The 21,200-nt window shown below is 47.0% G+C and overlaps 3 protein-coding genes across 15 annotated transcripts in view; 1 reads left to right on the top strand and 2 right to left on the bottom strand.

The window, feature by feature from the left end:
- The window catches only part of eag (potassium voltage-gated channel protein ether a go-go), a 124,230-nt gene extending 112,097 nt beyond the window's left edge, over positions 1 to 12,133 (top strand). For all 8 annotated transcript variants that reach the window (XM_033486443.2, XM_033486444.2, XM_033486449.2 and 5 more), the window contains one exon: positions 519 to 12,133. In XM_033486443.2, the coding sequence (XP_033342334.2) occupies positions 519 to 1,549 (1,031 nt within the window). In that variant the 3' untranslated portion in view covers positions 1,550 to 12,133. The remainder of the gene's footprint in view (positions 1 to 518) is intronic.
- A 91-nt stretch (positions 12,134 to 12,224) lies between these two features.
- On the bottom strand, positions 12,225 to 17,067 carry Gnmt (Glycine N-methyltransferase). 2 transcript variants are annotated; one of them, XM_033487069.2, is made up of 5 exons: positions 16,870 to 17,067; positions 14,479 to 14,814; positions 13,839 to 13,974; positions 13,642 to 13,762; positions 12,225 to 13,096 (listed from the first exon to the last, which is right to left on the bottom strand). In XM_033487069.2, the coding sequence occupies exons 2-5, from the start codon at positions 14,810 to 14,812 to the stop codon at positions 12,806 to 12,808; spliced, it is 882 nt and encodes a 293-aa protein (XP_033342960.1). In that variant the 5' UTR covers positions 14,813 to 14,814; positions 16,870 to 17,067; the 3' UTR covers positions 12,225 to 12,805. The 2 variants fall into 2 exon arrangements, with proteins under 2 accessions (XP_033342960.1, XP_033342961.1); XM_033487070.2 differs by lacking the exon at positions 16,870 to 17,067 and adding an exon at positions 15,645 to 16,016.
- Positions 17,068 to 17,703: 636 nt separating this feature from the next.
- LOC117230031 (zinc finger protein 706) lies at positions 17,704 to 21,165 on the bottom strand. Of its 5 annotated transcripts, none has more exons than XR_004492691.2 (6): positions 20,833 to 20,974; positions 20,621 to 20,754; positions 19,856 to 20,272; positions 19,014 to 19,158; positions 18,555 to 18,935; positions 17,704 to 18,467 (listed from the first exon to the last, which is right to left on the bottom strand). XR_004492691.2 is itself a non-coding variant. In XM_033487075.2 (6 exons), exons 5-6 carry the CDS (start codon positions 19,155 to 19,157, stop codon positions 18,846 to 18,848), a joined length of 234 nt encoding a protein of 77 aa, XP_033342966.1. In that variant the 5' UTR covers position 19,158; positions 19,856 to 20,272; positions 20,621 to 20,754; positions 20,833 to 20,941; positions 21,026 to 21,165; the 3' UTR covers positions 17,704 to 18,845. The 5 variants fall into 5 exon arrangements, 4 of the variants coding, with proteins under 4 accessions (XP_033342966.1, XP_033342965.1, XP_033342968.1 ...); XM_033487075.2 differs by adding an exon at positions 21,026 to 21,165 and having other exon boundaries at positions 17,704 to 18,935; positions 20,833 to 20,941; XM_033487074.2 differs by adding an exon at positions 21,026 to 21,157 and having other exon boundaries at positions 17,704 to 18,935; positions 20,833 to 20,947.
- Positions 21,166 to 21,200: the final 35 nt, after the last annotated feature.

The following is a 21,200-nucleotide window of genomic DNA, read 5'->3' as shown; positions in this document are numbered from 1 at the left end:
ACTAACGACATTTTTAATTCTAAGAGTAATGACATCTTGCATTCTGAGACTAATGACCAAAGACAACTTTAATTCTGAGACTAATGATTAAGGGCATCTTTCAATCTGAGACTAATGACATCTTGCATTTCGAGACTAACGACTGGTATCTTTCATTCTGAGGCTAATCATTAATAACATCATGTATTCTGAGACTAACGGCACACATTGCAACTGTATCACCGATACAGTAACTACAGAATGCAACGTTTGCTCTCTAAATGCCTTCGTTGTCTCCAAAGACACATCAAACATCTTAAAAACCTACTTTAATGTATCATTGGAGTTCGCACGATGGCATAGTTATGTGTAACGTTATTCAACAGTCTCATCTCTAAAAAGAAGACATTAATTCAAGTCCAAGATAATAATATAACAACATATAATCCAATCATTTCCCTCTGGAATGCCCATTCCACCGTGCCTTGCCAACAAATTGGACTAGCATTTTTAGAGATCTGTTTGACATCCGTCCGCAGGAAGCGCGAGCCTGGACTCGGGGAGCGACACAGGGTCCGGCGCGGACACGTTCAAGAGGTCGTTGAGCGCTCGGGACGCGAGGCCGAGTTCCAGCGGGGGCAGCAACAAGGTGTTCCCGAAGTTCGGTAAGCTGGCCGGTACGATCGAGGAGTCCGGCGACGGGGAGAGCGGGAAAGAGATCAGTCAGCAGCCGCAGCAGCCGCAGCCGCCGCAGCCGAGCGCCGCGGACTCGAAGCAGCTTCAGCTGCGCCGCTTGGAGAGCTACGACGACGGTCTGATCACCAGCCAGCCGAGCCACGACCGTGAGATCCTGGCGGCGGTGTTGGAGGTCAAGGTGGACCTGAAGCTGGAGGTGCAGCGGGTGAACCAAAGGCTGGCGAAGATCGAGGACATGCTGCAGATGTTGTTGACGCGGATGCCGACGATCAGTCCTCAGCAGCAGCAGCAGAAGCCGGGTGGTAACAACGGGTCGTCGGGCGCGGGCCAGCCGTCCAGTCAGGCACCGAGCTCCCAGCAAGGCTCGCAGGCGACCCAGACCACCGGCGGGAACGGTATCGGCGAGCAGAAATTGTCGATAGCGACCGCGTCGACGTCGACGATGGCCGGGGAGGGTTACAGGGAGCAGGGGACGACGACCGAGCGCAGCTCCAAGTCCCAGGAGCACCATCATCATCACCATCACCACCATCAGCAGTCGTCGGACCGGCTCAAGGACTCGGACTACAAGAGCTCGTCCCGGGAGGTCAGCAAGGAGCTCCTGGAGAGGCTCGCGCAGGCCTCCACGTCCCGGTCGGACGACGCCGCGCCTCTCGGCCCGCTGATCCTCCGGAAACGCAGGAGCAAATCGAGGAACAAAGGGGCCGCGCCGCTGGCGCCGCTCGCCAGCCAGCCGATCAGCCCGTCCGAGGCCACGGAGACCACGCAGATGCTCGAGTGCACCGACGACAGGGAGCCGCAGAGCTCCAGGGAGCAGCAAGCCGAGAGGAGCGACAGGAAGAGGCCTCCGCCCAGGCCCAGAGAGTACTTGTGAAAGTTCTTGTGGCTCCGGTCGGTTGTCTCGAGGCTCCTCCTCTGATTCCGACAGGGAACTCTGCTCTGTGAACTGCTGATGAACCGAGCCTCTTCTATCTTCTTCTTCTTCTTCTTCTTCCGCGGGAGAGGCCGCCGGCGGGGATGCGAGGGCTCGGTGCCGACGCACGGTGTTCAGGGATATCGCGGTCCCCAACGACTTTCGAACGATTGGGGACCACCGTTCCTTCGCGGTTAGATATTTTTAGCTTTTAGTCGATCGTGTGTGGAGCTCTCGGACAGCCATACACGCCGGACTATTTTCGACGTTCAACGAACAGTCTAAACGCGTGTACATAACATACACGGCGTTTACCCATTAAGCCGCGCATTGTCTGTAATTTCACCGCTCCGCGAGGGCGCACGCAATTATCCGCTAAAACCGCTTCGCGAATCATCCTCAGCGAGCTTCACCGAGGATCGTCGGAGCACACGCGAGAAACGAACCTACGGACAGCAAGAAAAGTACTAGCGTAATTAAATATACGTATGCATGTGCGCGGCACGAGTCCGGCGATACGACCGACTTTCGAAATCAGCTCGGACTTTTTGTTTAAACGGGATCTGTTTCGCGATGGAAAGCCGCACGGTTGTTACGGGAGGAGGACTTTTTGGGAGCTGTGCTTTCGATGTCGTGTCGCGCGAACTCGCCCTGTACGTGTTGTAAACTCTCCCCCGTTGGCGTCGCGGGACCCGGCGTGGTGGTCGCCAACGGGGGACTGCCTGTAGACAATTATCGAATGTAAAAAATTGAATCGATAGGTAAACGATTTCGGGGTGGGGGCGGGGGTGGGGGGTTTAAGGGGACGTTCGTGCCGACGAGACGCTCCCGCTGCTAACGAGTTGGCATATTTTTGCATGGCCAAGAAAAAAAGAAAATACAAAGAAACGATGGAAAAAAAATGATAAAAAAATATTAATAATGCGATCGGCGAATGAAAAAAAAACGGTCGAAATTATTATCGAGTTTCAATTGCTTGCGCGACGGCTTCTTCGAGACATCGAACCACGTGTGCGAGGGCAGGTGAAAAACCGATGGAAACTGTTTTTTCCAAATTCTACTCGCGTTCTACGCCAGATGAAACACACACACAGACACAAACAAACACGTACACGCGAAACGTACATACGCGAAGACTGGGAAATTTACACGGGTTTACACGGATGACAGATACACGTACACAATAACATACATAAATACACATGCGTACATACATACACATACATACACCGTAATCATAGATCTACACGCATCTTAGGGGAATCTCAGAGCTAGAGTCGTGGAGGCGCGAATAGATTTTAAGCGAGAAATTTTACGAAGAGGAGGAACAGGGAAGAGGAGAGAACGGTGAAGCGGAAATGGTGGAAACGATTTTATACAGATTCTTCGGATTGTCGTGCGAGTTTGTGCCGTAAACTCCGTCGATCGCTTGTCGTACCTGCGAAAAGATCAATGTTTTTCTAACTTGAAAAATGATATTTTAATTAATTTTCGTCCGAAATCTTCGCAACGAATCTGACACGATATCGTAGTAGGGGTTCAAGTTCAAGGGGTTGAAGTTGCTAAAGTCGGAGAGACTCTGCCATAGAAAACGATCGAATAAATTTCTTAATTTAATCTAATTAATTTCTTTTCATCGTTATAAAGCAGCACACCGTAATTTATTTTAAGGCTCGGCAGGTTTCGTGTTAGCCCATTAGGTTTACGGATAACGAATTCCAAATTGTTTAATTTACGATTATTGCAATTATAGCGATACGTTTAGAGGGACTTTATTCAACAAATTTGTTTCGTAGGACATGTATGTGTCACGATAAAAATCGCTAGAACTATAAATAAATATACGCTTCTTATTTTTACGAAGCGATATAAAATAGCCGCTTTAGGGCACCGTAAGCCTAATGTTGAAGAGACGACAATACCATGTATCGGACCAGCCAAATTAATTTGTACCGGCACAAGCTTGCACACCAACCCTATTTGAAGCGATCAGGGAACAGAATGCGATGGAAGTGACCTTCGGCTGATTTTGCAGATAAAGAGGATCTACCCGCGATTCTTGAAGCGATTATTCGGCAACGTCGATCGGTAGCCTTTCGACTGTCGTCCGTTTGACTGCCGCGCGCGATCGGATTCGGTTCTGACAGCGTTGAAATTCCGCCGGAATCTCGTCGATGTTCTTCGCTTCGAGGGAGAATTCTTCCACCGTTCACCCTGAGAGAGCTCCTCGACTCCTCGTCTAGTTCTCAGGTGCGCAAATCATTGGAAACGTCGTCTGTCGGTAGCGTTGCTATTACTCGGACCTGGGCAAATTTTGTTTGAAATAAGAAATAATTTAAAGAAGAAATAATTCTTTGAAATATTTCATTGTCCGCCGTTATTTAAAAATAATGATAATACGTATCCGTTTGAAATAATTGCAGTTTCAAATAATCCATGATTTCTTTATCTTATATTTCACATAAAGAATTACTTTGTTATCTCGTATTTCGAATATATGACAAAGAAAACAATCCTCAAAATATAATATAAAACTAAAAGACTGTTTTTTAAATTGCATCAGGCATAACTGCGATGCTAGAAACTATTCAGCATCGTACTAAGAATAACGCCGAGTGGAAGAAGAATGTCAGAATCATGTTGAATAATTATTTCAGATAATTCTAAAATAAACTAGCATGTTACCCGAAGTATTATATTCGAAGTGACATTTCAAAAATAATCACCGCCATGGAAATCGAATTAACGTGCGATACAATTACGAAATGTGGCCAGGTCTGGGCGCCGATCAACGCGAGTTTAACCGAAATTCTCATCTCTCCTCCTGTCGACAAGATCCTGTTTAGCCGTGTCTCTGGGAACACAACCCGGGACGTTCTCTCAGAGCGAACAGTCTCGTCTCGCGTTTCTTCGAGTACTCTTTCCCAGAAAGTATTCTCACCGGTCTTCTCGAAGAGAAGTCAAGCATACGGCCGGTTCGACAGCCATCGCCAACGCATCGCATCCCCGTTCGCGAGCACACGCCGAAGAGAAATTCCGGCACGAGCTTTTCGGAACGGAAAGCGGCCCGGGATTCTTCGCGCGCAGCGAACAGACGATCTCGATGCGTCGTCGACGAGAACGAAGGGGCGGACGTTCTGCGGGCAACAACGGCGAACGCAAGACACAAGAATCCGGAGATGCCTAGGAGTCAGCTTTATTTTTTTAAACGGATCCGACGCGCCCGTGTTGCCGCAGAATATTCTCGGCGACGTTGCCGATGGACGTGTCGAACCGTCACCACGCCGTACGCTATTAATTAGAAGTCAATTTGGCCGCGCTTCGGAAGCGTTTCCCGCGTCTCGCGGGGACGAACGGGCCTTTGTTCGCGCTCGAGAAAGCTCCGTTCTGTCTCGCGAGCTTTTACGTCGCGTCCCGCGGACGTCGCGGCGCCGTTCCCCCGAGCCCGGACTCTCCGCCTTTTATTTTCCATTCGTAATGGATCGAGAGACCACGTTTTGCGACTTGTATTTCTCAACGCTGAACCTACCGATCGCGGTCGGAACTGTTTCGCCGTTTTTCTTTTTTTATTGTTTGAAAATCGTTGGCATCGCGGAAGACGCCGGAATGAATTTCTTAACTCGCGCGCGAGGAACGTTGTAATAAAAACGGCGAGGCGTTTCGATGAATAAGCAATTAAATTTCGCGTTGCTTGCGGCTCTCGGTAGGTTCGACGTTAAGCCGCGCGCAGCCCGATTTGCATCCCGAAAGACCGAAAGACCGCGCGAGAAGCTTTTCCTCCATCGAGTTCTGCGATCCGTTCTGTTTCTATCTGTCCCCAGGATGTTGGCGACATTCTTTCGCACCGGTTCTCGGGAGGGGCCGCGACGGCCTCGATCGAGATCGCGCGTCTCGATCCGGGATCCCGGGGTCGTCGATCACGCGCATGCGACTCGCCAGGGTTTCTAAACTTTGTTACGTCGCGAACACACATGACCTAATTGAACCGCGTACACACAACGGCATTCGCGAAACCGAACAGCAATATTAGATGTATATATATACATATATACATATATATATATATATTTAAAAAAAAAAAAAGAGAAGAAGAAGAAATAACCTTGTGTAAAAGCAACGCGGCGATCTGTATATATTATATTATATTATATATATGATACATGTATATCGTGCGTGCGATTTTGCGGCGCATCGCGTCCGTGACAGCGCGTTCGTCGTGTTTTGCAGAAAAGAAACGGGAGAAAAAAAAAGACACTAGATAAAACGAAAGAAGAAAACGGTCGCGGCCGTTGTCGGCGGCGTTCCTCGACTTCCGGTTCGCCGGTTCGCTGCCGGGAGAGAACAACTTTGCTAACTTAGCTTAGAACGGGGGTTCTATATCGTAGAAATTCTCTGGACAGCGATCACGCGGGGCACAAGGGAAAACACGACCGGGTTCTATCGCGATAACTTCGTTGCCGCTGCCTGCCTTTTTCCAGATAGACAATTGCTGCGAAACAATTCTGAAGGACAATCAAAGATGGAAAGTACTGATCTCACACTCTCCGTAGAAAACGAGGCGATTAATTCATTAAGGCTAGATGTATTTCGTTAGCTTAAGCTAAGACACCGCTGAGGCGACCGCGCCGGATCTCACCGAGCAGGCCGCTTCCGGGACTGCATCTCGTTTTCTAATCGGCCCGTGGGACACCTGGGACCTGTCCGGAACTGTCCTCGTCGACTACCAGGGCTCCCTTCCAACCGGGGCATACCGGTTCCAACGGAGGTCCGTCCGAATCGACGAGGAAGTTCCACGATGGTTTCGATTCAACGGACTGCGGATCTTCGCGCGAAACCAATTGTTCGAAAACCATTCGAAAAGGACTCTTTGTATATCGAGAAGGAGAATATTGGCAAAATTATGTATATAAATATTATATATATATTATTATATATAATATATAATTATATATAATATTATTACGTATAATATATATTATATTATTATATATATATTATATAATATATTATTATATATATTATACGTATATTACATTATACGTCTTTGGTTTTGGACAGCGCAGAATTCTTCAGGATCTCGAACACACAGAAAAATTCTCGCAAATCTTCCTCGATCTTGTAATTAAAAATGGACACTTTGGTAGAGAAGACAGGATTTTTATAGTTGCCTATTGTCAACGATTATAAATAATAATGGTATCCTCTCTTTCCAAAATTGTCCGAAAGCTGAAGGAAAATTCGGGAGAATTTGCTGTGCTCCGTGCCCGAAGAATTCGATGAACTCGAGCATCGTTTCGCGGCGGGATCCGCGCGTTCCGTTCACCGGCGGCGGACCCTCGCGAGGATTCTCGTCGGATCTCGATGGATCGAAGGGGGAAGCTCGCGGGAACGTTCGCCGGCGGACCGGGCGCGATTAATCTGAAACGAAACCTTGAAATCGGATGCGATAAACGTAACGGAGGACGGAAGCGTGTATCTACCGACGAGCGGTCCGAAACGGCGGGCTCCTCGGCCGATGGCCGACCAAACGAACTGTCGAGAGGCCCGAGAACGTCGACACCTCCTAACACACACGTATTTTGTATATTCTTTTCTACGTAACTATACCGCTTTAAATCGTGGCGTTGATCGACGATCAGATGCTTCGTTCAGCCGTGATCCCCGATCGTTGATCCTCGTTCCAAAACGGGAACCGTTGGCGGAGGAACGGGGCGAAGTGGAAGGAACAGAGCGAGAGATAGAGAGTGAAAGGGCGAGAGCGAGAGAGAACGAGAGAGAGCGAGAGAGAGAGAGAGAAATAGATGGGCGAACGCGCTGCCAGGGATGGCCGTGCGTGTAAATATTATAAATAATATAGGAGGAGAATGAACAAAACAATGCGAGTCAGGGAGAAAGAGAGAGAGAGAGCGTGTGTGTCTGTTTGAATGCATGCGAGAAGGAGCGAACAATTGTAATCCCACGTAAACGAGGGAGAAAGAGAGAGAGAGAATTGTCGAAGAGTTACGAGGACTTTGTTAATTAGGTTTTAGCGGCGGAGACGATATAGCTGGCTCTATCGTAGTTTCTATACTTAACGAAAGTTGAACAATGCCGTTCAAAAGGAACGAGAATTATGTGGTGCGAGGGAAACGGTTCTTCTTTTTTTGTTTATTTTTTTTCCTAGCAGCTCAAGTCACGAAAAATTCGATCGAGCGATGTAACATGATGCGGCGGCTCTTTTTTTTTTTAAAGAAAAAAAGAAAGCTGATCACAGAATCTCGGAGCTTGCGGTTCCGAGACGCGGCCGTCCGCGAAGAATATCGTAGAGATTACGGATCGTTCGACACCGGAAGTCGTCAGTCGTCAGCCGGAAGCACCCATTTGTCAGGCGGTTAAGGCGGCATCGTTAGCGGCGGATTCGCGGGATCTTTTAGGACGCTCGGAATCGCAAGGAGCTCTCCCTCGCGAATCGCGAGTCGCGAATCCGAGAGCTTCTTCTTCACGTTTCCGTGTCCATGCGACAAAGACGACCGCTCGATGATATCGATATCGATGATCGTAACCCGCCTCGCATGTCCCCGAACAGCGAAGCGATTACATTACTTTTGAAGCGATTAAGGTCGTCCCACGAGTTCCCGTCGTTTATGCAACGCCGTTGTTCGTTCAATGCCGAGAACCTACCGTCGCCGGTCTCGTATCTTTTAGCTCGAAATTGTTGAAATTATTATGGTAAACGCGTAGCCGAGTTTGTATCACGGCTGGCCAAACTTTTCATCGTTACCGGCGACCTGGTTTTTTAAAATTATAAGGCGGAGGTCTGACAACATCGTGTGTGTGTGTGTGTGTGTGTATGTGTATGTCAAGCGATCGTAAGAAGAGTAGTAATTTGCCCTATGATTTAAGTTTCAAGAACGTGCGCCACGAGCAACGGCAAGATCGACGACAAGATCGAACCCTTTCACGGTTACGCGAAATGTCTGAAGTTGCGCCGATCGCGAACTTCTTGCAGAATGTAAATACAGCGATTTCTTCGTTAATGTTCGGACACTTTTGCGATAACTTTTTTAGAACCGGACGGGACAACTTGAATTTCTTTTTAGACGATAGAGCGACCAGTCTACTAAACTATAGTCTAGTTATAACTAGAATGTTATAGTTATAACTAGAATTGCTTTCTTCAAAGGTTGCTATCGCTTAGAATGCCAACAGCGAATAAAGAGCTCTTGCTTCGTAACTTTTCCATCGGAGAATACAGCGTCGCTTTCGGATCTTAATTATCCGGTCCTGGTTGATTCGACTGCTTACGTGTCCGCGTTCGTCAACCCTTTTCCACGTACCTCGTCGAATCTGAAACTAGAATCGAAAAGGTTCAACGATCGATAGCGTTCCCCTTTTTTGTTCTTTTCAAGAGTTAAATGGTACGGCAAGGGCTCGAACAATGCTGTAAATAATGCAAACGAATTACGAGCTCGTGGGACGACTAAAAGCGGCTGGAAAAGCGATCGAATGGCCCGTGGTGGAATCGCGTCGCAGCGACTGCGATAATAAGCGAGTAATTGCGACGGAGAGCGGCGGATGATTCTTCGGGGCGCGCGAGGTTCGGTGAAAGGAACAAGAAAAATGTAGCCGAGAGAGAACCGTGTCGAGAGGGGGGAGGAAACGAGCGCGGAGGGTTGCGAATGCGGGAAGAAGAATGGGGCAGGACCGTGAAAAGGTTGAGCGAAAATGGGTCGACTGCGAGAGAATCGCGAAGAATGGCAGCGCGGATCGTATAGGCCGGCGATGAAATGGGATGGGACCGTGGCGAAAGTGGCGAACGACGGCGAGGACCGCCGCGCAGCATTGTGATGCGAGAGGGGTGCTTCTCTGCGGTGGTTACGATCGATCCGAATCGAGTCGAATCGCCGCGGAACAAGGGCGACGGGACTCCGCGGACGCGCGCGACCGATTTGTAGTTGTACGCTCCTCGATGGCACACGGAGCCGCTGTGCTCCCTGTGTTCTATCCTGTGTTCCCGCCGGGTCCACGATGTCCGGATCGACTTCGCGATCGGCGCGAAGGGAAAAACGATCGGCTCTCGCTCGGAGGGGAAGAAAGAACGCGGCGCGCGGAGCGATCTCTTCGTAAGAGAGGCGGCGGCGTTCAGAAAACCGGAGACACGCGGCGCGCGCGAAAGCGGAGGCGAACAAAACGATGGGCAAAACATGTGATATTACCGATTTTTTATATCAGCTACTTCGCAATAATGAATTTATCAGCCTTATTGTCAGAATTATCGGGAGCGGGGGTGGAGCGTCGCGACACACACACACACGCGCGCATACACACGCATACATAGACATACGGGTCGTCGTCTTCGATTCGGTCGATCACAAATTTCGCAGGAAAGAGAGAGAGAGAGAGAGAGAGAGAGAGAGAGAGAGAGAGAGAGAAGAGCAGCGAAACGCCGAGACAATGTCGCGCGAAAGAAACTGAAATGAGCATCCTTTTCCATTTCGTTGCCGTGGCACAAAATCGAGGTTTTCCCGCGGCGTTACTTTTGTTGCTATTTTGCCGAAAAAAACGGTCGAACGATGATATAACACACGCGCGAGCACACACACAGACACACAAAAGCATAGACAGCCGAGAGAAGGAGGAACGACGCGAGAGAAACGAGCCGAAGCGGAAAAAAAAGAAAACAAGGGATGAAAACAGAGCTCGTATCCGAGTGCGAAGGTCACGCTAATTGAAAACACGTTTGAACGAGGACGACGAGGACGACGAGGACGACGACGACGACGACAGTGATCGCTGCGACGATCGAAGAAGCCGTGATCGTACCGAATTTTCATGCGAGTGGTTAAAAAGAAACGCAAACACCCTAAACACGCGCGCGCGCGCACACACACACACAGTCACACACGACACACCACACAGAGGACAAACACACACACGCATACCACACAGAGAGACACAGAAGTCTATAATAGTAGCTATCGAGCGGAATAACAAAGAAATAAAGAAAAAAAATATATATATTATTATTATTATGATTATTATTATTATTATGATTATATTATTATTATGATTATTATTATTAATACGATTAGAACGGGGGGTGGGGGAAAACAAATTTTTGCTATAACTAAACACTTCGTCCATTTTTCTATATGGGCAACTCGTTGCACTGTAATCAATCCTCGGCCTTGTAAATTCTGTCCTTGTCATTTCCGGAAACTGCTGCCCGGTGACCGGATGCCGCGGAGGATCCGTCCGACGTGATCCACGACCCGCGCGGCACCCACCGTCGTCGGCTTTGTCTCTTTCGTTGATACTCGATCGGCAAGATCCGCACGCGGCATTCGTGGACCGGCCAGTCCGAGCTCTTTACGGACTCTCGTGTAAAAAATGAAATAAAAAGAAAAGTTAAAAAAAAAAAGAAGTAAAGAGAGCGGAGGAAAAACAAACCGATCGCGCGATCTCGACGCGAGCCGGCGAACGAAACGCGACGAACAGTCACGGCGCCTCCCCGTGGGCGCGTCACCGTCGCCGCGTTTGTTGTTCTTTGTTGTTGTTTCACGGTCGGGAGCGATCGTCGACGATTCGTTCGTGGACGCACGCCTGCCTCGATCATCGAAACCGATCTCGATCCGCCGAGGAATCGGCCCGGACGGAGGAGCGCGCGAGAAGAATGAACACAGTCTCGGAATGTACGCGCCTCGGCTTCGAACGCTCCCCCCGATCGGATCCATCGATCTCTCCGTGGTCCCCCTTCTCGCTTTCCCTCCCACGATCCGGTCGTTCCCGAGCCGATCGGGAACGCGACGGATCGAACGGAAGCCGATCGCGCGTCGATCGGTACACACAATAGCAGTAAAAACGTCGTCGCGAAAGCGTCGAACCGCTTCGCCGTGATCATTCCAGAGAGTGAGAGAGAGGGAGCGAGAGAGAGAGAGAGCGAGAGAGAGAGAGAGAGTATCGATGTTGCCGCGCGACGAATCTCGCTTCTACTCGACATTTTCTTCGAAAGAGCTTAGCCTTTCGCAAATCGACGCGAGTAGTCGCTTCAAACTATCTTTGTGCCTACCGATTCGCAAGCTGGTTCGAGGCTTTCGGCGCGTTGAAAGCCGCGCGTGGAAGCCGAGGCACGGCCACCGAGACGCGTTCTTCGCTGTGCGGCGTTGAACAAGCGTTCTGTGCCGGACACGCGCGCGCGGACCGTTGCATAATTATACTATAAGCGTTCGTATGGAACCGCGCTCGACCAACGCCAACGAAATACATCACAGAGAGATCTCGATATCAATTCCGATTTCGATGCCGATTTCCCGCGCGTGCGAGCGCGCGCGCTCGCGCACGATCATCATCGTTGCTAGTCTTCCCATGTTGATCGCTCGAAATCGGTTGAGGGACGATCGAACGGCCCGGGAACGATCGAGAGAAGCGTTTACGAATCGTCGTCAACGACCGCGCGACGCACCCGTATCGTCGACAGATCAAATTGTAGCATCGAACGAAGCCTGGCTAGAATACTCAAAAGAAAGCTGCTTTCGAACTTATAATAAAAAAACCATTAAAACTTGACGCCGAAGATTTTCTGTGCGCCCGGTTTCTGTGCGCACGCGATTCAACAACACACCCTTTCGATCAAATAACTCGTCCCCACAATAACACGTTCTTCTCTCTCAGTGGTACTCCTCTTTATTCATCATTCGTCTCGTACGCGGACTTTACACAACGATAGAAAAATACGTACAGTTCTAAACGTCGAACCGTTAACGACCGATCGATCGAGCAATCCTGATAATTACGATCGATCTGCCGACGGTTCGTCCACCGACGATCATTCTCCGTAGCCTTCCGAAAAAAGAGACGCCTGGTCAGTTAGAAAAAATTATTTCGGCACGATACGCTGGGGAAGGCTTCGGATAGGCTGATCGTCCGGTTAACGAAATCTACGATCAGTTCAGTCTTCGGCGGAAAAAAGGAAACACCGAAGAGTCTACGTAAATCGAATAAATAGAGTGTAACTAGAGTAAAGTGTCTCGCAACGATCCGTTTCGCCGCCGACAGGGATCTTGAGCGGTCTCTCGCCGTCTTGCGCCGTCCGTGCGAGAGTTTAATGATCGCTGTTAGCGGCGACGCGGATCCGAAGAGCGAAGATCACAGAAACAGATGGGTGAACTTAAAAATTATATGTATATCGTAAAGTAGGTGGGGTGTGGTCGGTCGAACGTGTCCATCGAGACACGTCTTTCAGACGCGTTTCTCCATCACGTGGATGTAGAAACCGGGGTCCTTGATGTCGTCCAGTTGCTTGAAGTCCCCGAAGATGGTGTGCTTCGCTCTGTAATGGAACGCCTCGTCCAGCATCTCTGTGAACACCTTCAACCGGTGAGGATAATACGAGAGCCGGAACTCGCTGATCTGCCCTACGCAATCCTCGTCCTCGTTGTCGTCCAACATTATCATGTAGTCGAGGGTCACGATGGCTGGACGCCCAGAGACGAACAGCACCGACGCCTTTAGGTCCGTCATGTGTTGGCTCTGGAAATTGACAAGATCGTTTACTCTTTGAACGACGAACCTTCGGGAATATGTACTATCAACCGCGGCTAGATTCATTTAAACCTTTACTATTCGCTTTCGTTGGGTAATTCTTTTATTCGACTTAATGTTAACCCTTTGATGACCGATGTCGCAATACCGGCGACATCAAAACTGTGCCTATACTTTGTTCCAGGATCTGCAAGCACGTATTTTGTGGATGCGTGTGATAACAGTTTGCAATTTTGTATCGAACCGGAAACCATATCCGCTGCACCGAAGTTAATCGAGAGCTTTTGAAACCAGGGGAAGCGGCGCATTGTTGGACACGCGATCCTCGTTGAAATTCTATCGTCGGCGCGATTCATCAGCCCATGCTCGTCTCGCTTTTCTCAGCTCCATTATTTTGCGTCACGCGACATTTGACATTCCCCTATCGCTCACCGATAACCAAGCACAATCTGCGATTTCTCTTTTTCTTTCTCGTTTACACAATTATTTCTACGCATTTACGACTGGCGCGTGACAAGAACGATCTCACTTACGTTATAGTAAATGCATTTCGGCGGTATGTCGCCGGTGTCGATTATGTAATCGTAGTTCCTGTGGTCGATCAACAACAGACCGCCCGGTTTCACGCACATTTCGAAGTTCAGCAACGCTTGCCTGCAAACGATTCGTCGATCAAGACAATGAACGAATCAAGGTTTTTCAGTACTTCTAGACGAACTTCTGGTTTTACCTCTGTTCCCGTTGATCGCCGAACGTGTCCGGCATGTGCGCGAAACTGTTTCCCAGGCAGATCACGGCGTCGAAACCCTCTCCTATCAGATGCCGAATGTCCTTGGGCAGGGTCAGCCAATTCGCCTCCTCGATCACTGAAAAACGAGAAAGAATAAGTTTTTTTAATCTCTCGTAGCGTGGATCTAACGTTAACGCAATTTCTACCAAATTCTGACCAGGAAAGGTGATTGAACTTGGAACGTTATTTCAAATTTATGTTCTAGAAAATGTCGTCCGACGCCTTTGGTAAAAATACTGTTTAATTAAAATTCTCAATAATGTCTCTTGAGCTCTTTGGTGAAAATAGTGCCGAATTAAAATGTTCACAGGCGCCTTCTGACGTTTCTGATAAAAATAGCGGCGAATTAAAATGTTTAAAGGTGTCCTTCGGCCATTTTTTAATCAAAATTGCGTCGAATTATTATCTTGAAAGGTGTCCCGAGACAGCTGTTTGCGGAAGACCACATTTGCGGCTCTCTTAATTTTTCCTCGTGCTTATCTGCTCGGTTATCGTCCCCTTCGAATTATTATAATTAATTTCTGAAGCAATTTTACCGGGAAAGTATCGGAATATCATCCGGACTGTTCAATTAACTTACCCCAATCGTCGAACGCTTTTTCCTTTCTCCGACCCCACCTAGTTTTCAGAGCGTATTTCAGCATCTTGTCGGAAGCGTCGACGCTGACCACATCGAAGCCCTCCTCGAGCAGCATGACGGAGTCGACGCCGGTTCCGCAGGCGACGTCCAGGATCCTCTGGCATCCCTTCTCGCGCAACAAACCGACCAAGAAGTCCCGATAATTCTGTGTCCTCTCCTTCTTGTCGCCGATGAACACCTCCCAAACTTTCGCGGCCCTTCCGTCCGCGTACTGATCGCGGACACCTTCGGCCGCTGTGCCGGGAGATCGGGTGCGAAACACGGAATCCATCATATCTGCAAGGTAAAAGGATATTGTGTTACATGTTGCGATATTAACGAGCAATTAGCCGGAATTGCGGCAAGATCGATGCAGAACTCGGACGAAGGCAGCTATCGAGTCACATACGGAAAAATATTATTAATAATTATTATATAATCGAACAAATTTAAGACTTGTTTAACGTTGATCTGCATATTTAATTACGTACGAAAGGAACATAAAAAAACACACAAACGTAAATAACCGGATCGTGTCCCAGTTAGGCGAATAATCGCGACACGTGCTCGATAAAGATTGTCTCCTCGTCCACTCGGTCGAACGCGTATCGATCGATAAAACAAAAAAGTCCAGCGAGTCCCGAACGTATTTTGTCTTAAGGCCTAGACATCCCGGTATGATCGATATTAACGATATTAGAACGCCTTATTTCCTCGTGGCAAATGACGTCGTATTTCACAAAATTTCATCGCCATTCTTACAAATATTTATTGTATTCTTTACGGTAGGGAATAAACTAGCACGTTGATCGCTCAACGATCAGCACAAATAAAATCGAAGCAAATTCACTTGACAAAACAGACTTGGAAATTGAGATTCTTATATTTCTCAGTCGATGCGTCAGTTCGATGCTGTTCATATCCTTGAAAACCACAGAAATTCAAGGTTTGGGTCTCCTACACCCCCCCCCCCCCCACCGATTAATCAACACCTAGGTCTAGGACTCGCGACGCGAACGATCAGAGGGATGCGGACGACTTATGGCACTCTAGCGGCAGCGTTACATCATTTCCCTTCAATCTAGCTTTCTCTGGGTTCGTTTAGGTTTAATCCAAGTTTTAATTACCACAGACATATGTAGTTCGATGCGAGTCGAAGAGATTTCAGAATAAAAGCTGACGTCCTCAGCTTCTTCCAGTTACTGATCGCAAACAACAGGCTTCCCCGTATCGGCTGTTGCGCCGGTTCAGTGCCGTAACAATGACGAGCAACAAGCTTATGACACCCGAGCACTGCCCGATAAACCCCTGTTGCACGCAAAACCTTATCTCCCGAGAACAAACAACGATCGCGGCGACTATGTCTTCTTGAAATTTAACAACAGCCGGCCGACGTTGCCGCTGTCGTCCCGCGCTACAAACTTGCCGCCCAACTCCTCGTTAATTAAGGTTAATTATAACCGCAACGTTATCTCGGGCAGCGTGCACGGTGCACGATGCACCCGCGAACGAGACGATGCATCTCCCTGTGGACGGCTCTCGTGCGCTCGGCTAGCGCAATCGACGTTGCCACCGTGAGTCGACAGGAATACAGAGGACTGTACGTACACGGTTATCTGTAGATTAGAAGCTAACTCTTCAGCGACGGGGGTGGAAGGGTGTTGTTGCCTCGATAAGAGTAATTCGAGAAAACAAACAAGTCGACAACCGGTTCACGATAATTAACGGATTCGTACGATAATCCAGATAAGGGAGACACGTGGTCCGGATTGGCGGAATCAGTTTATCTGGTTTTATCGTTTCTTTTATTGTCGCGGAGCGTGTTTCGCGAAAGAGAGAAAGAACGACCGAGGAAAACGGAAAGTGAGGTTAAAACAGCTTAGGACGGATAGGTGTTCGGCTTCTTATCACCGTATTCAAATGATCCGCAAATGGTCGAGATAAGATTGCGGAAGACCTGTTACGAAATTCCGATGGATTAACGGGAACCGCGAACGCGGTTCGCTCTCTCATTCTGAAACTCGCGAGAGCTTGCTGTTGTTTCGTCGAAGGGCTATTTATTTGTTGTCGCAACGGGTTGTATTCGTTGTTCCGAGAAAAAGAATTTCGTGAAATTCGACGGTGATCGAACGAATAGAATTTGACGAGAAAAATTGAATATAAAACACGCGTCGATCACCGATAGTTGATGAAACCGCTTGTCTTTAATACGAAGTTAAGAATGATTTTCAGAGAGATGCGTCACTGTAAAAATAATTAGCGAACAAAACGAAAGAATTTTCAATTCTGTATTGATAAAAAATTAGTTAGGCTGAGACGAGAATATCGCAAAAATGAAATGTGCAAACGTACCCTTCGAAATGAAGCTTCGACGCTTGCCTCAAACGATTCCAGAGACGATTCGGTTCACGATCTCGATCGAGAGAATATGAGAGTTGATTCGAATAACTTCGTCTTTCTCGCGATTATAAACTAATGAGAGATCGAGAGAACTGTGAGAGAGCTGTTCTCACGGTGTGTCAAAATGCCACTAACGCGACGAGGCTCGGAACCGTGCGTATATAGGTTCCCGGGTCCACGCAGCATGATGCAATTTTCAACCCGGTTGGAATATAACAGTTGACAAACCGACATGACGCTGCGAGACTCCAGGAAAATGCAGCGGTAATGATTACAGGGCAATTTCATGGTGCTGGCAATTTTCTTCGTGATAACCACGATATCTTTCCATCGCGTCAGATCCGTCTTGTTTGTTTATTCTTTTAGCTTACGATCGGCCAACAGCCAGCGCGGCGCAGGAAGTTGCGCTGCAACAATACGTACGTCGGTGGCGGCCCGAAAAAAAAAATGGCGTTCGTTAACATTGGAAATAGTGAACGCTGAAAACAACAGATTTGCAATATCTTATCGGGAACAACAATAATACTCTCGCTGATAGTTTTGCGCGCATGAATGACAAATATCTGTTTAATAAGCATAAGTAATCGCGCAGAAGCGTTTTTCATATTTTAAATGCAAAAATGTGCTTTTAAGGAAGCCGCGGAAGAAATAAATATTTTACATATGAATTATATAATGTTTATGTAATATCTTATAATGTATAAGATTAAGATTAAATGTATAAGGAAAAGGTTTATGTTAATCGACGTGATAACAGGTCGATTAAATAATGAAGTCGACAAATCGTTCCGATTGGGTAACAACATATAATTACAAGTTCTGGTGTAAAATTTTATAATTATCTTCTGTTAGAACAAATTACATAATTCACGAACTTATCCCTAAGCTAGGTACACGCTAGAGATTCCTAGAAATCTTAATCAGTTTATCGACACTGACAAATGCATTTCTAAACGGAAACGCGTCGTATTGTGCAACAATAGGTTTGTGAATGGAAGCGAATGTACAGTGCAATTGTCGTTAAGTTCTTTTGTTATTTATACCTAGATGGATCAAAGAAAAGTTATTCGATGATTCGTCGGTACAAAAGAATATTCAACTATTTAAGTATCAGTTTCAATCATTTAAAAAACTAACAATGAATAATTTGGTAAGCTCAGGAACAAGAAAAACCAATGTTGAAACGTTCACAGTTAATAAACTAAATCGACACGATGTCTCGATCGTAACATTCTTATTTTAATAGAATAATCGTCAAAGATTGAATGGCAGTTTCTTGTTCCTTATAAATTATCTTCTCTAGTACTATTCACAACATTTTTGTTTCGGACACACGAAGACTACATAATTCGAATGAGTTGCCGTTCGGTAAAGTTTCAATGAAGAAGGCGATTTACAGAAACAGTTAGTTCTTCGTTCGGAGATAGCGTATTGTAATCCAAACGATCTGAATCCAGAGACCATAGATTCGATCTGTTTTCTTCGTCTTTTCGTTTCGTCGTTCGCATTGTTCTCTTATTCGTAGAAAAATGAGGTAACTGCTTTACTACCTGCATCATTAAAGTATTTATAAATATTTGGAATCATTCTGCTAAATTGATTTACTTTATTTCTTAGCAATGTACATATTCAATTACGTTAATGGTTTAAGTGAGACCCTCAGCATTCGTGCTGGAAATCTTTGGAAGAAAACGAAACTTTTGTTCTCCGAGCGAGTCGTCGGTAGCGTTGCAGCAATTTGGGGCGAGTGTGCACGGAAATTCATTTCTCGAATGTGCAATAGTTCACTTGAAATGCTAACAATGTTTAATTAAATTCTCTTAATTGGAACTATGTAATGATCAGTTGAACTGTATCACTTTCATTATTCGCGGTAGTTTCGTTCTTTTCACGTTTCCTGTCTTCAACTGTTACAGGGGATCCTACCCTCATATATTCTTTAAGTCTTCTGGCAAGTCGTTCTTCGGGTGCTTGTTCTCAAAGTGTTGTTTATACGTCTTTGGGTCCGGCATTTGTGCCTGTAAACAATAGTACAGATTATTAAACGTCAAGCTCGCCGATACAACGACTAATTATAGACTCGACAATCGACTCACCTTACATACTGTGCATACGTGTACTAATGCTTTCTGTGCTGCTTTTTTCTGGTCGTTGGCACTGTGTCCTTGTTGCTTTTTCACTTTCGCTGCCTTTTCTGCTGCCTTGGCTTGCGACTGGATTCTTTGTTGCCCACGAGCCATTCTAAAAGGAAAGATCCCATTGTATTAGCGAAAGCTCCATTTCAAAAATAATACTCCAAATTCCATTTAATAATATTCTTCGTTTTGGTGCGAAATCTCGATAAGCAGACAAGAAAGAAAGAAGATATATGCGTAAAACACTTTTATTTATTATTATGTAAATATGGTACAATAATGTTTCGCTTATAAATATTTCTAATAACGTAAACAATATTATCGCACGTCTTGCAAGGGTGCACACGTATACGATCTGTTGCGCGATTATTTACGATATCACGCAGGGTAAAATCGTATGTTCCGCATATGCTGCAACCATGAACCGTGAGCACCGTTCTGTCGTTCGAAATGTTCACAAAAAGTTAGCTCGGAAGCGACCGGATCGACACTGTGCATCTTCGTTCGTCCGTACAGAGTCTGTTCCTTTCTCTTCGACAAACTATTATTACGTACTTTCTCTTGAACCGAGATTACTCAGCACGTAGCCAACCTATAAAATCAGTGTACGGTGCGAACCGAACACGGTGAACCGTTCACACGTTTGTCGCAGGATGCAAATTTTCAGTGAAACACATTGTGTACCATTTAAATCGAAAGAGCCATCGTTACAGAGAGACAACGAAAGAAAACACTCGAAAAAAAAAACAATCGAACCTCGTGCGCGAAGATCGTACACGTATTCGGGAAAATAGATCGCTCACCTGTCCGAGGATGAACGTGTTGCGAAAGCAAGACTCTCCGGCCACCACGATGATCCGGGGCACGATTTTCGGCAGTCACGAGCCCAGCAATTTTTCCACGATTTTTCGTTCCGTCGCGCACGGCTAAGTAATCGTCGCGGAAACTGGGAGATTCGCGAGAAACGCTGCGGAGACGTCGATTCAAAACCAGCACCCACGACACATCTGTCGAGATCGAGACCAGCAGTCTTCGATCATCCGCACGTGAAGTACTATCGCCTCGATGGGGAATCCTTTCATACGGAATCCCAAAGAAAAAAAAAAACACCGAAACGTGTCTCTCGCTCCGAGTCGCGCAGAATTCTGCGGGGACAACGACGAACAAGATCGATCTTCCTTTCTCCGGTTATTTTGAAGGTTCGAAACGCGGTTTGTACCCTGGAGAACGTGAAATTGTTTTCAATCGATATTTAAATATTAAGCCTCGCAGGTTCAGCGCCCGCATTCCTAGGATTCGCCAGAACCTGGCGAATGTACGAAACCTCGCGTTTGCATCGGCAAGCGCGTTCTCTTCCAATGAGAAATGCTGCCTTCCAATAGTTCCCGCACACCATTGGTGTATCAGTTCGTTTAGAAGTAGATGAAGATTTGTAATTAACGAGGCTTGCCATAGTCGGTCTTATTCTACTTATAGCTTTCGAAGCGTCGGGTTTCTTTGAATAAATCATGCTTTTGTTTCAATTTTTCATTCGAACAATTATGTATCCAAGAACAAATGATTCTTACCGCTCTCGTCGTAAGAGACAATGCAAGTTCCGGCAAGATTGATCAAAGTTTGTGCGACGGCGGCGCCTCTTGCGGCAGAATCGAGAAGCTCGGTTCAGGGGGTTCGTAGCGCCGAATCATGTGTGTGGCGCCATCTAGCGGAGAAAATTGACATCAACTCGTCGACAAGTTTTGAAGCATTGTCACCACGTGTATATCAACGCTATTCTTACGCTTTGCGGAACAGATGATTTTTGTTGGTTTTCGCATGGCCTATTGTGACCTATTGCGTGCACGGCCGTAAGGATGCTTGGTCCCCGCATCTGTCAAGCGCTTGGACAGCTGAAACTCCATTGTGACGAAAATCATGAAGGTATCGTGCACTTTCATTGCACCAACGAAGAAGCATTTTTCGAAATCACGTACCTAATGTAATTCAGATTTTCGATACTCGTCTCCGCGTGCAGCCTGTCTGCACGAAACAATTACGTCAATGGGAACATGCCACGAGTACCAACTGGTACCAACGAGAACTGCAAGGAATTTCGCAGCCCTCTATCGACGGCTCGAGCGAGTAATATTCGCGTGCATGTGTCCTCCC

Source organism: Megalopta genalis, chromosome 2, assembly GCF_051020955.1.
Source record: "Megalopta genalis isolate 19385.01 chromosome 2, iyMegGena1_principal, whole genome shotgun sequence".
Taxonomy (NCBI): Eukaryota; Metazoa; Arthropoda; class Insecta; order Hymenoptera; family Halictidae; genus Megalopta; species Megalopta genalis.
The sequence above is the reverse complement of the archived record's forward strand: the minus strand, read 5'-3'. Positions and strand labels throughout refer to the sequence as shown.